We start from the raw sequence: 14635 nt of genomic DNA, 5'->3' as shown, positions 1-14635 counted from the left end.
TGATTACTTAGCTAATAGTTATTATTTCAGAAAGTTACTCTTTTCTTTTTTTTTAGTTTCAATTTGTTTTATTAAGATGTGACTTTATATGACCATATGAAAAATCAACTCGGTGAAAATGTGTCTCAACCAACCGGTTTATTCGTACAAGTTGTCCAAAGAGAGTTGTGACCTTAAATTGAGTCGAGGGAATCCTATAGAGAGATAGGTTGTGATTTTTGCCTATTTTTGAGCAAGGAGTTTTTCATGTGAAAATACTTTTGCAAATTTTACTTTTGAGATAGTAGGTCGCAACAAACTAACATCATTTATATATTTGTTTGTATAAGATGATACATCTTAATTCCATATATATTTAACTTGATTTGAAGCTTAAATTAATTTTGAAATGTGGTTAAGGATCAGTTGTTTAAGAGATCCAAATTAGAGAAACTAGGCCAATCAAGAACCATTTGATCTGAGTTGTGCTAGTAGCCCCTATTGTACATACAGGGTGAATAAATAGTGAGTATTTATAAAAAATATCAAAGTCTCGAATTTGAGTTTTGAGTATGGAGAAAATTATTTTGGAAAACTATCTCTCGAATGAGCTCTATAGTGTGCGATTCAAATTTAATCGAGACTTCAAAATATGAGTTTAGGTTAATCTCATCCATTAAAACTTAATGAGTGGAGATTGTGCAACTTTGGTATCAAAAGTTGTTATGTCTCCTGCCCAAATTGATTTTTTTTTTAGGGTTTTAATAGGTTTAAGATGGTTAATTTGGTTGCTGTATAAGAGATATCTTATTCATGTATAAAAAGTTGCATTAGCTTTATTATGTTTGGTAGAAGTTTTGTATTAAGTAAAAAAGTCAACATAATTTATACCATGTTTGGTTGCATTTTTGTAGTCCTACATAATTAATACCAACATAATTTATGAGAGAATCTATGTATAAAGTTGTGCAGGGTAGAAGGTGGAATAAGTTATGTGGGTAGTAGTTATACATGTATTAAAGTGATAAATTACATATTTTTCCTATTAATTTATTTTATTATTTTTAATTGGAAACTTTATTGTTTTCCTATATAAGTTTGTTGTTTTTATTTCTATTTTATATTTAGATCATTTTTATTTCATTTAATTTATTTTATTTTTTTAATTAAAAACTTTATTGTTTCCTTTCAACATGTGTTGTTTTTATTTCTTATTATATTATATAGAATATTTTTTTCTTTTGATATACTTACCATTTTGATTGATTTATGCAAATATAAATACTTTTTTAATAATAGAAATTGATTGTATATTTTTTAACGGTACATATGCTAATCAAACATTAAGATTATATATTATACAATATATTTCACATTTTATTAGCATGTATTATTATTTTGTAAATAACATATATTAATAATTTACAACAAGTTTAATATTCAATAGTTAATAATTCATGTATTGATCTCTACGTAACTAAATAATATCTACATAACTAATATCCACATAGCTAATACCCGTATAATTAAACCCAACATAACTCAACGTGCATAACTAATACCTGCATAACTAAACCCTGCATAACTAGTACCTGCATAACTAAACCGTGCATAATTAATACCTACATAACTAAACCCTGCATAGCTAATGCCTGCATAATTCTAACCAGTAACCAAACAACCCCTAAATTTACCATTAAATTCTTTGTCAAAAAATTTGAAGGTAAATAAAAATTAAGATTGTTTACCTTGTTAAATGAGATTTGAATTTCAACCTTGTATCCCTTCCCCTATTTTTCACTCAAATAGTTTGGTAAACTTTCCACAACCTTAAAAAAAAAAACTTTATCATATATTATTATTGATAGATCACATCTTGAAAATAATCAAAATAGGATGTTTTTTATATGCATTTGCTTAAACAAAATATTTTTAGGAATAAATACCTATTATGATGAGTATCATAAATCATTGTAGAGCAATGTAATGGATGCCTTTCACATTGCCATGATAAAAATTGTGCAACAAATTTGTGATGAGATGTAATTTATTTTGTACAAACGCCTATCCCAATTTCTTGCTTTATATAATTTTTTGAATCATTTCAATTTAAGACTTGCAATTTGAAATTAAGGAAAGGGAAAGAAAAAGTGAAAGATGTATAGTACTTTAACATAGGCTACATGTTTAACTACCGTAGATACGGTTTAAGAAAATTGTAATTCGCGGCTACAGTTTTTTCAATTCTTGCTATTTGTCTAATTTGTATAAATTCAGAATTTATATAATTCGTTTTCTGATTGTATAAAATCAGAATTTTGTGTATACTTACCCTAGCTATTTGTATATGAAAAAATCATAATAATTTAACCTATTTATATATTGGCAAGTGAAATATACCAAAGAGAGTTTAGAAAAAAATGTGAACGTATAAATACATAATTTATATATATTTATTCTATTTATATATTCACAAGTGAAATATACAAATTGCAAAAATAAAATTATAACTATGAAGAAACTTATGTTTGTTACTTGTATTTCAGAGTTTTAATAGATTTAAAAATGGTCAATAATCAAAACTTTCATTTTATTGGACCAGGCTTGGAACATTGTAATCCCTGACCCCAAATTTTTATTTTTATTTTTATTTTATTTAAGAAAAAACGCAAAAAAAAAAAAAAATTTATGAAGAACAAGTGTCCTTTCACTTTAATATTTTAAAAAATATACCCAAACTTTGTTCTTTCACTAAAGTTAGTGTTACAAATTCAATAATCTTTTTGTTTTTACTCTAGTTAATATATCAAAGTATCATTTATAATATTTGAAAGTCAAAATATCATAACTTAATAAACATGATATAAAAAGTTAAATCCAAAACAAAAAAAAAAATAGACAAATTTAATTTTCACATTGGAAATTTTAAGAGTATTGTATACTTTTTCAAACATATTATATTATTATCACCATATATGCTATTTTTTTCAAAATTTTGTATCTTTTCATAAATTATATTAATATGTAATTATTAGATTATATTGTCATTAATATTTTTGTAATACAAAATAAAAGCAAAATACATATGGCATGTAATACAGTTTTGATCACTAAAATACAATTTGTAATTTTCACTACAAAAGTAAAAAAGATAGTTTTAATTTGAATGGTAAAGTGAGCACATAAAATGTAAAATTATTGGTACAATTATAATGAAAAAATAGTAAAAAGGAAAGTTGATCCGATCAGATGAAAAATGGATTTTTTTTTTAGAAATTGTAACTGATGAGAATCTTAAGTGATACGTTGCTTTTTAAAAAAAAAATCTCCCTTGATTTTCTCCTTTCTAAATAATCTTAATCTTAAAAATCAAACAAATAAAAAATGCATAAATCAAATACATAACAAATTAAAATATTGACATTTTAGAAAATATGAAAAGTTTGAATTTTTTTCCAAAAAATAAATCCAAAAAAAAAATTAAAAAAATAGACGAATTAAATTCTCACACTATTGGAATTCTTTGTTATTTTTTATAACATATAGATTTCTTAGTAATAGTACAATTATTTTTGTATATAATCATAAAATCCTAATTAATTATGTTGTAAAAATTTTCTATTATTGCTATTAGTTATAGTACAAATGCAGCGAAAATTATAGCAAAGGGGTGTCACACTACCACAAAATGGAGCACAATCCTCATTGGTTTGACATGGTTCACCTATCAAGGATGAACTTTCCACACTCTCCAAACCTAAAAAAAAAATTTATCATTTAGTATTATTGATAGATCACATGTTGAAAAAATCAAAATATGATTTTAATATATGCAATATATTTTCTTAGGAATAATATTGTGAAAATGAATTTATATATCAAAATCCCAAAAAGTTGATTTTGTATTACTGATTAAACTGTGATTTTAATCGTACTAACGAATATACAATTTTATTAATGAGGAAATAAAAGAGGGATAAATATACCTATTGTGATAAGTATCACAAAAACCATGGAGAGCAATGTGATGGATGCCTTCTTCATTGCCATGATTAAAAAAAGTGTGCAACAAATTTGTGATGAGATGTTTATTTTGTACAAACACATATCCCCCTTTTCTTGCATTATATAGATTTTTTTAATTATTATTTCAATATTAGGACAACACAATCACTTTCCTAGGAGTGATACATAAAGATTTAATTACCATATTAAATATAATCTTCCCAAAAGAAAAAAGGAATAACCATATTAAATATAATCTTCCCAAAAGAAAAAAAGGAATAAACATATTAAATATAATCTTTTGGGAAAGAAATAAAAAGATTGGTTGGTTAATGCATTTTCTTCTATTTAAAATGAGGTTATTTATTTTATGATATATGGTGAATCTTTCTTTTGGTGAAATATAGTGTATATTTTGTGATTGTAATTTTGGATACTTATAAAAATATTTTGACTATTTTTTTTGGGCAGTAATAATAAGAACGTGAAAAAAATATGAAAAATCGATCGACTAATTAAATCTAATCATACAAGTTGATTTATATCATTTTAAAAGTAAGATTGTGGACTTTTATTTAAATGTATAACTTTTACAAATAATTGAGATGGTCTTTTTAATTTTAAAAAATCAAAATTCTTTTTGAACCAAACAGAATAACCATACATGTATGCACAAAATTAGTTTAATACACAACCTAACTTACCTTATTCTCCATTTTTTCCTACTTTTTTAAAAGATTTCATTAATCACTTTTTTTACTCTTTGAAATCCATATCTTTGATACATAACTTCACATCTCCTAACTCACGTCTATCTCCTCCACTTTTTCACTCCTCAAATTACGTTACATTTTCTCTCTCATAATCTTATCAATTTAATTTTCAATTTGAATTTCAAGATATTTCTCTCTCCAGTCAAACGATTTTTCATTCCTTCTGGGTTTTATTTCAATTTCATTACTTTTGTTCATAGTTAATAGGGTTTTTTCATGATTCAAAATTCTGATTCATTATGATGATGCTCCCTTTTTCAGTATATGTATTACCCAGATAATGGCATCTAATACCAATCATGTTTATGACCATGAAGACGCAAGTTGGTTTGAGAATAGATCGATGAAATTGCATTGATCCCCTGTAATTGTCAACATGAGTATTGAGAAGGAGAGGAAGAATGTGTCTTTTTCTTCAAAAGCGAAGGTTGAAAAATCCCCTAAAAAGGAGTAGAAACATGTCATCTTCAATTTTCTGTCCTAATCTGCCTAAGGTGATGAGTTCTGATCTATTTCTGTATTTTTTATGTTCAATCTTCGTTTTAATTATTAATTTGAATTCATGATACATTACTGATAGAATATCAATATAGATTATTATTATCATTTTTGAATGTATCACTATATATAATTTATTTTTAATACATAAAAATCTAATTTTCAGTAAGGTTTCGATAAAATTAATTATATATCAGAACTAACATATTACATATATATGATACAAAATTATATAATTTAGTTGTTCTCAAACTTTTCATTTAACTGATACAAAAAAAGTCAATTGTTCTTTTCAATGTATCAATGTGTAAATATTGTTGTAACAGACTGAATTATGTATTACTCTCAATTAAAGACATACATTGTGTTGTAAATTCTTTATTCAAGTATCAATCGCGACTTATCATATATAATACAAAGATAAGTTTCTTTTAGGTATAGTGTGTAATAGACACAAATGATGACATTATGCATCTGACACAAATATAATAATTGTTGTAAGTTCAGTTGTTTAGTGTTCAGATTGTATCATGTTTTTAATTTTTGTGTATCAATGATTGTTGTTCATTTGTCTCATTATAGTCTGTGAAATACAAGATAAAATAAATTCCTACACACTCTTTGAGGTTTGGTTGAACATACAACATGTATTTTGAAGAAGAGTTGAAGGTGTATATACGGATTGAGTATATACGGATTGAGTTTGTTGTATCTGGATTCGAGCAGTCATTGATGAACATCGTTAATGATTTTGAGATTCTTGGTTATCGTAGCACTCAGTAGATGATGTTTACATTACGGTGAATTGTGATGAACAATTTCATTGGGTATTGATTGTTGTTGTTTTGAAAAAGAGGCTAATACATGTCTACGACTCAACATCTAAATTAAGGAGAAAAATTATTTGAACGAACATTAACAATTTATTTTTAATGTTGCCTACTTACCTCCACGACAATGAATTCTTTGAGCATTCGGAGCGAACTGACTGATGCTTATAAGGACAAGGAAACTGAAAGTCTTTTGAGACCAAAGCACCCTTTACTGGTTGAACATGTACAAGACATTATTCACCAAAGAAGCGACACACTGTATGTTTTATAAACTTTTGTTTTAATATTTATGTTCAATTTATTTTGTATAATGTATCTTTTGCATTTTGCAGGGACTGTGGTTTGTTTGTGGCCGCGTTTGTTGAATTCCTTAGCGAGGAAATTTCAATAATATAATAATTTTGTATTTGATTATCTCCGATTTAATATACGCAACATAGTATGGAAATATGCAGTGAAAAGGCTGAAGCTTGATATCAATATATTCTGTTCAATTAATCTCAAACTGTATATTTGTTTAAATTTACAAATTCTAATAATTAAACAGTATTATTAAATCATCATCAATCAGAAATGCACATAAATTTGAGCAAACGTTTTTTTTCCTAACAGGAACAATTCAATATATAATATCAAAAATATTTAAAACATTAAAAGGGATAATGCCCAAGTACGCCCTCAACCTATGCCCGAAATCTCAGAGACACACTTATACTATACTAAGGTCCTATTACCCCCCTGAACTTATTTTATTAATAATTTTTTACCCCTTTTCGACCTACGTGGCACTATCTTGTGGGCCCAACGATGGTTGACTTTTTTTTTCAAACTAGTGCCACATAGGCTAAAAAGGGGTAAAAAATTACTTGTAAAATAAGTTCAGGGGGGTAATAGGACCTTAGTATAGTATAAGTGTGTCTCTGGGATTTCGGACATAGGTTGAGGGGGTACTTGGGCATTTTCCCACATTAAAACATTGAAGTGTATGTTACAATTATAGTGAAAAACTTGTTGAGTTGAAAATCATAAATTTGAAACATCTATTCTAAAAATATATATATTAAAAAGTATTAATATAAATTTTAACTCAAGTCTTATTATCAGTATATAAGTTAGATATGATTTAAGGTTCATGACACAATTTTATATAATGTATATGATACAAGAGTTATTATATATATGATACACGAAATAATAATGTATATGATACATCATTTATAGCTATTAGAACAAAACATTAGTGAGAAAATTAATGAATTGTATAAATTATGTATCATATAAGCAGTCGATACATAACTTTTTGATAATAAATTGATTATTTATGATTTGACGTATATTATACATTACACAATGTATATGATACAATTGAACATAAATATATGTATATCATATATAACATTTGCATACAAATCATGACAATTTTTTGAATTGAACCAGTAAAAATCATAAATAACTGTTATCAAAATAAAATTAAACACACAAATATAACATATTCTTAAATAGAATAGTAGAACTCTTAAATATTGAATCAAAAATCAAAATTAACAATAATAAACTTCATTTATGAAAAATATAAAAGCGATAATCAATTACGTTAAATATTATTCAAGAAAGCATGAATGTTTTATTAAAATAACGATTTCACTTTACTTTTGAAAAGAAAGTACAAGTTCTTTTGTTGTGACCTTCTTGGCCACAACTATTCGTGTTTACTTTTATTTTTTCATCTGCATATTTTTCTTCTTTTTCTTGATGTCCAACCAATCTTTTGTATCTAGGTGGCGATACACTTTCATCTACAACATTGTAGGAATTGACCAATCTTCTTTATCTAATATTGAGCCTCATAAACTTTTGCTAATGAATCAGATTTGTAGTAATCAGAGCAATAATGATACATACATGTAACATTTTTGTCCTTCAAAACGCAATTGCACGTGCGCAAGGAATCTCATCTAGTTGAATTTTGCAACAAGCACTTTTTTTCTTCTCAAGACAAACAATGTATCTTCTTCTAACTTCATAAATCGAGAAAATAAATTCAGATGATAAAACAACCTGCAGACATTAAAAAGTAAGCGATAAATTTAGTTCAAAAAAATGCATATCAAAACAACCAGTTTGATGTGTCTTTTGTATAAGATGCTATTTTTCAATTCTTGAAATGCCAAGAATCAAAAAGATCTCTTCTAAGAATTCTAATATAGACAACTGACACGCTTCAACGAAATTGTTATAAAATTTCTGCATGCAACATATAATCAACAAAAACAAAACAAAAATAAAAGATCTATTACATAACTTCTAGAAAAAATGTATCACACAAATTAAAAATTGAAATGTATCACCATTTACAGATCTTAATATTCAAATACATTAACTCACAATGCATAACAAAAAAAATCACATACCTTTGTCTATAAGATCGTTTTACTTTGCAATTGAAATTGTACTTTATTTTATATTTCGTCATCACAGTGTTGCCTTATCCTTGTACAATTGACATGTCTTCACATCTCTATTGTTTGAATCAATTACGTAATTTGTAACTTCTCATTCTGAAATATAATTGAATCACAAAGTCTTGATTCAAACGCTGCAAGATCTTTTGTATCCCTTGTTGTACCTTCGATACACGTAATCTCTCCGCAAGTTCCATCAAAGTTATGTATTTCATCACCAATCTTATCCATTCTATCAATACATAATTGATACATTGAAAATCCAGACTCATTTTTCTCACTTTTAAATATAGCCTAACACCCATGTCGTTCTTAATTTTCATCGGAGATGAATTACCTTCCACGATGTATGAATTTTTATATTTTTCCTTCCCTCTTCTATCTCTAACTCGTCTAATATGGTTGCTTTGAGATTCAAGAATGAAATTGATTGTCCAACAACAATTTTGTCACTTTTGTAACCTTCATAATTCACTTTGCTTACCCAAATTCTTGAATGTCTTAATAAAATTGATATGTTCATCATGAATCTAGTTTTTTTTCTTTTTGGAAGAAAATATCAATTTTTGGATATCAAAGGATATTCAAAAATCTTCTTCAATGAATAACATGTAATTTTGAAATTTCAAATTGGTGAATATGTTCCCTATTAGGATATGGACTAATTAGGATAAGTTAGGCGTGAATCAAGGAAACCGATATCACAACATTTAATTTTACATTATTTCTTCTTTTATTACCGCAATAACAATCTATTTATTGTGTATCAGATATAATGTATCAAGACGATTTCTATGTATCTGGCTGCCTCCCTTTTCAAGGGATTTTTGTAATATTGAAATCACTAGGGATATGACGTAATTTAGATCTTACACTATGGGATTCTTTTAATTTATATGTTAAGTTTAATATATAAATATATTTTATAACATTTTTCAAATATAAATACAATAGAGTAAATTTTAGGAATAACAAAGATAAAAATCATATTAACGCTTTACAACAACAATTTTGTTGTTTGCACCCCATAGACAAATTATGTTTGTTATGGAGAATCTGATTTGTATAAATCGCGGTGAGTTATATAAATCGGATGCTAATTCGTCTGTCTATGAAAATTGTGTTTGTATATGTATATGTTTTCTATGTTAGACTAGAGTGGCGAGCGAGACTGGGAGAGAGATGAGAGAGTTGAGCCAGAGAGGGTAGAGAGTGGAGAGAGGTGAATTATGTATGTATATTGGTTTAATAATTGTATATATGTAACTATTGTACATATATTTGTATATCTACATAAAGTTTGAATTCTTATACAATTGAATCGAGTTAAAATATTTATATTTGTAAATCAAATCTCTCTCATTTTATACAAACACAAATAAGATATGTCTAATTATGTAGTATTTTCGAATAAAGATAAACAAGATATTAGGGATCGTTTGATTGAGTACTGAAATTAATTATTCCACTATATATATATGAGATAACTAAATGACATCATAAATAATCACAAGATTGTCCAATACCTTTAACTAAGATAAAAAACATAAAGTCCCACTTAAGTTGTCCCACATTTTCATAAGGCAAGGCATAATACACATGTTAGACCTTAAACTTGGTTTCAGATATTAACTTTGACCTCCAACTTTCATAGTTTACAAACAGACACTTTAACTATCCTACATTTATTAAATAAATAAACACGCGATTTTTGGAGCCAAAGAGAGTGAAATGCAAATGCTCCCACGTGTATTAGTGAGTCACTCAATGGCTGCCAACTAATTAAATATTTTAAACGTCCATTTTAGAATTGAAAAAAAAATTAAAATGAGATTTTGATTTGGAAATATGAAAATATATATAAAAGGGATTCATTAAGGGTGGAGTTGTCATTTCAAAAAAAAAAAATTACTATTGTTAGCCTAAAAAATTACTCCTAACTCGCGTAAAATACGTGCACATCACGCGTTTTGCCAGGTAGGACTCGCGTGTTTATTTATCAAAAAATTAGATAGCTAAAGTGTCTATTTGTGCACTATGAAAATTGGAGGTCGTAGTTAAATTTTGAAGCCAAGTTTATGGTCTAATATATCATTTTCATAAAGATACCTTAACATTGGAAGTGTTCTATCACCCCACAAAACTTTTTAATATCTGTGTAAATAAGTCATTTTAACTCATTTCCTTGTCTGGGTTGTTATTAAGCATATAAGACGCATGATGCAGTCATTTTACTGCCATTAACCAGTTTAAAAGTGTTATATATCGCTTTATTTCTTTATTATTAATTATTTAATTAATTTACATCATCTTCCCTAAATTTAAACTCAAAATAGCCATTGGTAAGCCCTAAATTCACAATTTCATCTTTTTCAAAGCAAGATCAACGTTGGTACTCTCTCTTTGACGAATTCGTCATCCTTCCAAAGCGCAATAAGGTGGAAATTTGAGTTCTCTTTTAATTTTCGACGATTCCAACATTCTTTACACTATAATAATCCCTAAAATCATAATAATCGGAAAAAAAAAGATATTTATCATATAGTGTAGAGCCCTAATATGTTAGACCTTCATTCCCTTGTCCCTCCAAGAATCTTTACCAAGAAACATTCAACACCAAGAGAAAACGAGAAGATTTTTTTTTTAATATTTTGTGATTTTAGAAAAAGTTGAGAAATAACAAAAGAAAAGAAAAGAAAAGAAAAGATTTTTCTGGAAAAAAATAGGGTCGGATCAAGTTGAATGAATATTACAGAATCACGCCTAACAACATAGACAAGAGAATTGATCAAAATGATATATTTACAAAGATATTAGAAAGTTTTGTAACATGATAGAACACTTCTAAAATTAAAATATTTTTATATAAATACGATACAATTTTAATGATAATTTTATATACATTTATTTCGAGATTATTATTATCTTATACCTTGCCCCAAACTACCAAACTAGTCCCGACAAGGGACCACAATTGTAATTTTTGCATTTGCGTATGTCACTCCACAGGAGCCTCGACTCTTCTTCACAAGCGAAACAACTAAAACCCCTCTTTCTAATTACATTGATTTTCTAGCAACATTTCCTCAAGAAATCTGTAAGTATTCATACATTCAATTTTGCTTGTTTTTAGATTTGGGATACCATCAAATTCTCTAAATTTATTGAAATTTGATAGCTTGATTGATCTTTGTACAAAGATTTCTTGAATCTTAGTTGTATTGGATCTGAATAGGATTGCAATCAAGAAATTCTGAAGTTGGGTTTGCTGATTTGGGTCTTTATGTGATTTGACGTTCAATAAATTAGTCTGAAGTGCAAGATTCTTGATTTTCTGATTTGGGGTTTTCTATATCTGTTTCAAGATTCAATTTCTCTGAGGATTCTGTATTGAATTTGATTAATGACATTACCAGAAGGTTAAAAAAGGGGGAGGAAGTAGTATATTTGTAAGCATTTTATCAATAAAGTTGAAGAAGGAATTGTGAGTAACTGAGGGGGTTAAAGGTTTCTTCACATGGGGAAACCATTGTTTTATGAGATATTGGAGAAGCCAGCAACCAGTTGTGCAATTGGAATATGTAGTGCAATTTGGTTTTATATTCAGAAGTCAAATATTGGTTATTCACATGTTGGTTTGAGTTATGAAACTGCTTTGGAGGGTCATTATTGGAGGATAATAACATCAGCACTTTCACATATTAGTGTGCTTCATCTTGTTTTCAATATGAGTGCACTTTGGAGTCTCGGAGTTGTTGAACAATTGGGGCATTTAGGTCTTGGTGTGCAGTATTATCTTCATTATACACTGGTGTTGGTTGTTCTTTCGGGCATGCTTGTCATCGGAATGTACCATATCTTGATTCAGAAATTTAAGCTAGAGTATTTTCGGAGAGTTACTGCTGTTGGATATTCTTGTGTGGTGTTTGGTTGGATGACGATTCTTTCGGTCAAGCAACCGTCGTCAAAGTTGAATCTTTTTGGTTTTCTTTCACTTCCGATCAGCTTTGCGCCATTTGAGTCGCTCATATTCACTTCCATTATTGTTCCTCAAGCGAGTTTTATTGGACATTTATCGGGAATTATTGTTGGTTATGCTGTTGGTTGGGGTCTGATACATGGGATGAATAATTACTGGGCAGTTACAATGCTGGGATGGACTGCGCTTGTGTTTGTTTTCAGTTTGAAAAAGTCTGGTACATTTGATTTGAACTTTCTTGAGATTGAACCTGTCACGGATCCCTCTCTGCCTTCGGTACGTTTTTTCGCAGCTGGAACTGGTAGAAGTTTACAGATGAGTACGTTACCAGATGCTGGTGCCGATCTTGTATAGCTTTTGGAAGATTTCATTGCTTACTTGGGGATCATGACGTAATTCTAGTATTAGCATTTTGCCGGATGACTTGTTGATTATGCACACTTACCTCCAAAACCATCATTTACCTGGTGATACGTTCATTGGTTCTCGAAACACCTGTTTGTTAATTGAACCAACTTTTTAGGTAACCACTGTCATTTATAAGTGTGGTGCGCAAAGTTGTTATTACATTTTATATGATATAGATGAACCATGATGTATTCCACTTAACACTAAATTTTTGTGATTGCTTTAGCCTTTGTGTCCTATCTATGCATTATAAATAATTTAGCAGGATGATATTTGGCTATTTGCAAATCTTAACAGAATTTCTGTCTGCTGTTTACGCTACGTACTGAACAATTGCATTTACTGTTCCATTATAATGCTTATTTTATGTCGGAGTAGATTCGTGGATTTTGTTTATACTGTCACAGCTTCAATCTTAGTTACTGATCTCCCTCTCTCTCTCTCTCTCTCTCTCTCTCTCTCTCTCTCATGCTGCGTGCTTGTACCCTTTACCACCGTGCTACCCTCCAATGAAAGAAACAGGAAACAAAGAAAACATGGGGACATTCACTATCTAGTCAAGAAAAAGAAAGCCCTGTTAAGTACCACGATAGCCTTCAAAGGTAAGAAGGCACTGGTATAACTGTATAGATTGGGGTGAGATCGCCTTCTGGTATCTGGAACTATTTCTTCAAAGCTTTGTTAATTGTTGTTAGTATAAATGTTAATGTTTGAACCTTAATAGGACCTTATGTTAGCTAGTTTTTTGGTCAGGTGGTATCCTTGTACCTTCATTGAATGAACAAGTTGGAACTGTTTTTCTTAGATCTTTTGGATGATCATATTTGCAATCTTTGAAAGATTCAGCTATATTATTTAGGTTAGTTTTGTATCAGGTAGCATCCTTTACCTTCATTGAGTAGAACAAGGTGGAAATGTTTTTCTTTGATCCTTTTGAAGGTCATAGTTTTGCAACCCCTGACCAAAATTTGAACAAGTTGGAATCGTGTTGTAGACAAAACCCTGTTACTCAAAGTGGAGAATGTAGAGAAGCGCGTTCATTATCCACCGAGTTTTGTACCGAGTGTCAAATAGCCCTTGTACTCTTGTAGTTCTTTGTCCTTTGAGCTTGGTCATTATTTATGATTTTTCACTTTAATTATCATTATTTCTTGTTATGACTATTGTTTAGGATGATTTGTGAGATTCTTGTTATGACTATTGTTTAGGATGATTTGTGAGATTGTTTGTAGTATTTTTTCATAATTGTCTTTGTTCTCGTTATTTCTTTCTTTCTACTATTTTGGGCTGGTTTTTCGTGAATCGAGGCTCTATTGAAAACCTCTCTACCTCTTATGTAGTGATAAGATTTGCATAGATTCTACCCTCTCTAGACCCTAATATGTGGGATAACACGGGGTATGTTGTTGAAATTGTGTTTTGAATCATGTAGATTTCCGCTTTGCCCTCGTGGGAGAGTATTCAAGAGTCTTCTCTTTTTCTTTACTTATCGGGTGTGTTCGGTATGGAGGGAGATATTTTCTACTCCCTCCATTCACTTTTACTTGTCATATTTGGATTTTTGGCATATCCATTAAGAAAATATCATTACTATTTTACAACACTGTCTTTATTCATTGACGTTTAGTATTAGATTTTGGAAAATAATATAATTTATTAATGTTAAGGGTAAAATATTGAGGAAAAAAGAATTGTCTT

General features: G+C 28.7%; 1 protein-coding gene and 1 long non-coding RNA gene across 2 annotated transcripts; one reads left to right on the top strand and one right to left on the bottom strand.

The window, feature by feature from the left end:
• Positions 1-7689: 7689 nt before the first annotated feature.
• Positions 7690-9123, bottom strand: LOC114077507. Its single transcript, XR_003578746.1, has 2 exons — positions 8500-9123; positions 7690-8146 (listed from the first exon to the last, which is right to left on the bottom strand). It is a non-coding gene; the product is annotated as an uncharacterized LOC114077507 (long non-coding RNA).
• Positions 9124-11496: 2373 nt separating this feature from the next.
• On the top strand, positions 11497-13217 carry LOC107021420 (RHOMBOID-like protein 13). The gene is made up of 2 exons (XM_015222077.2): positions 11497-11647; positions 11786-13217. The coding sequence occupies exon 2, from the start codon at positions 12068-12070 to the stop codon at positions 12881-12883; it is 816 nt and encodes a 271-aa protein (XP_015077563.1). The 5' UTR covers positions 11497-11647; positions 11786-12067; the 3' UTR covers positions 12884-13217.
• The last annotated feature ends 1418 nt before the right edge of the window (positions 13218-14635 follow it).

The sequence above is a fragment of the Solanum pennellii genome, chromosome 6 (genome assembly GCF_001406875.1).
Source record: "Solanum pennellii chromosome 6, SPENNV200".
In the NCBI taxonomy this organism is placed as follows: Eukaryota; Viridiplantae; Streptophyta; class Magnoliopsida; order Solanales; family Solanaceae; genus Solanum; species Solanum pennellii.
The sequence above is the reverse complement of the archived record's forward strand: the minus strand, read 5'-3'. Positions and strand labels throughout refer to the sequence as shown.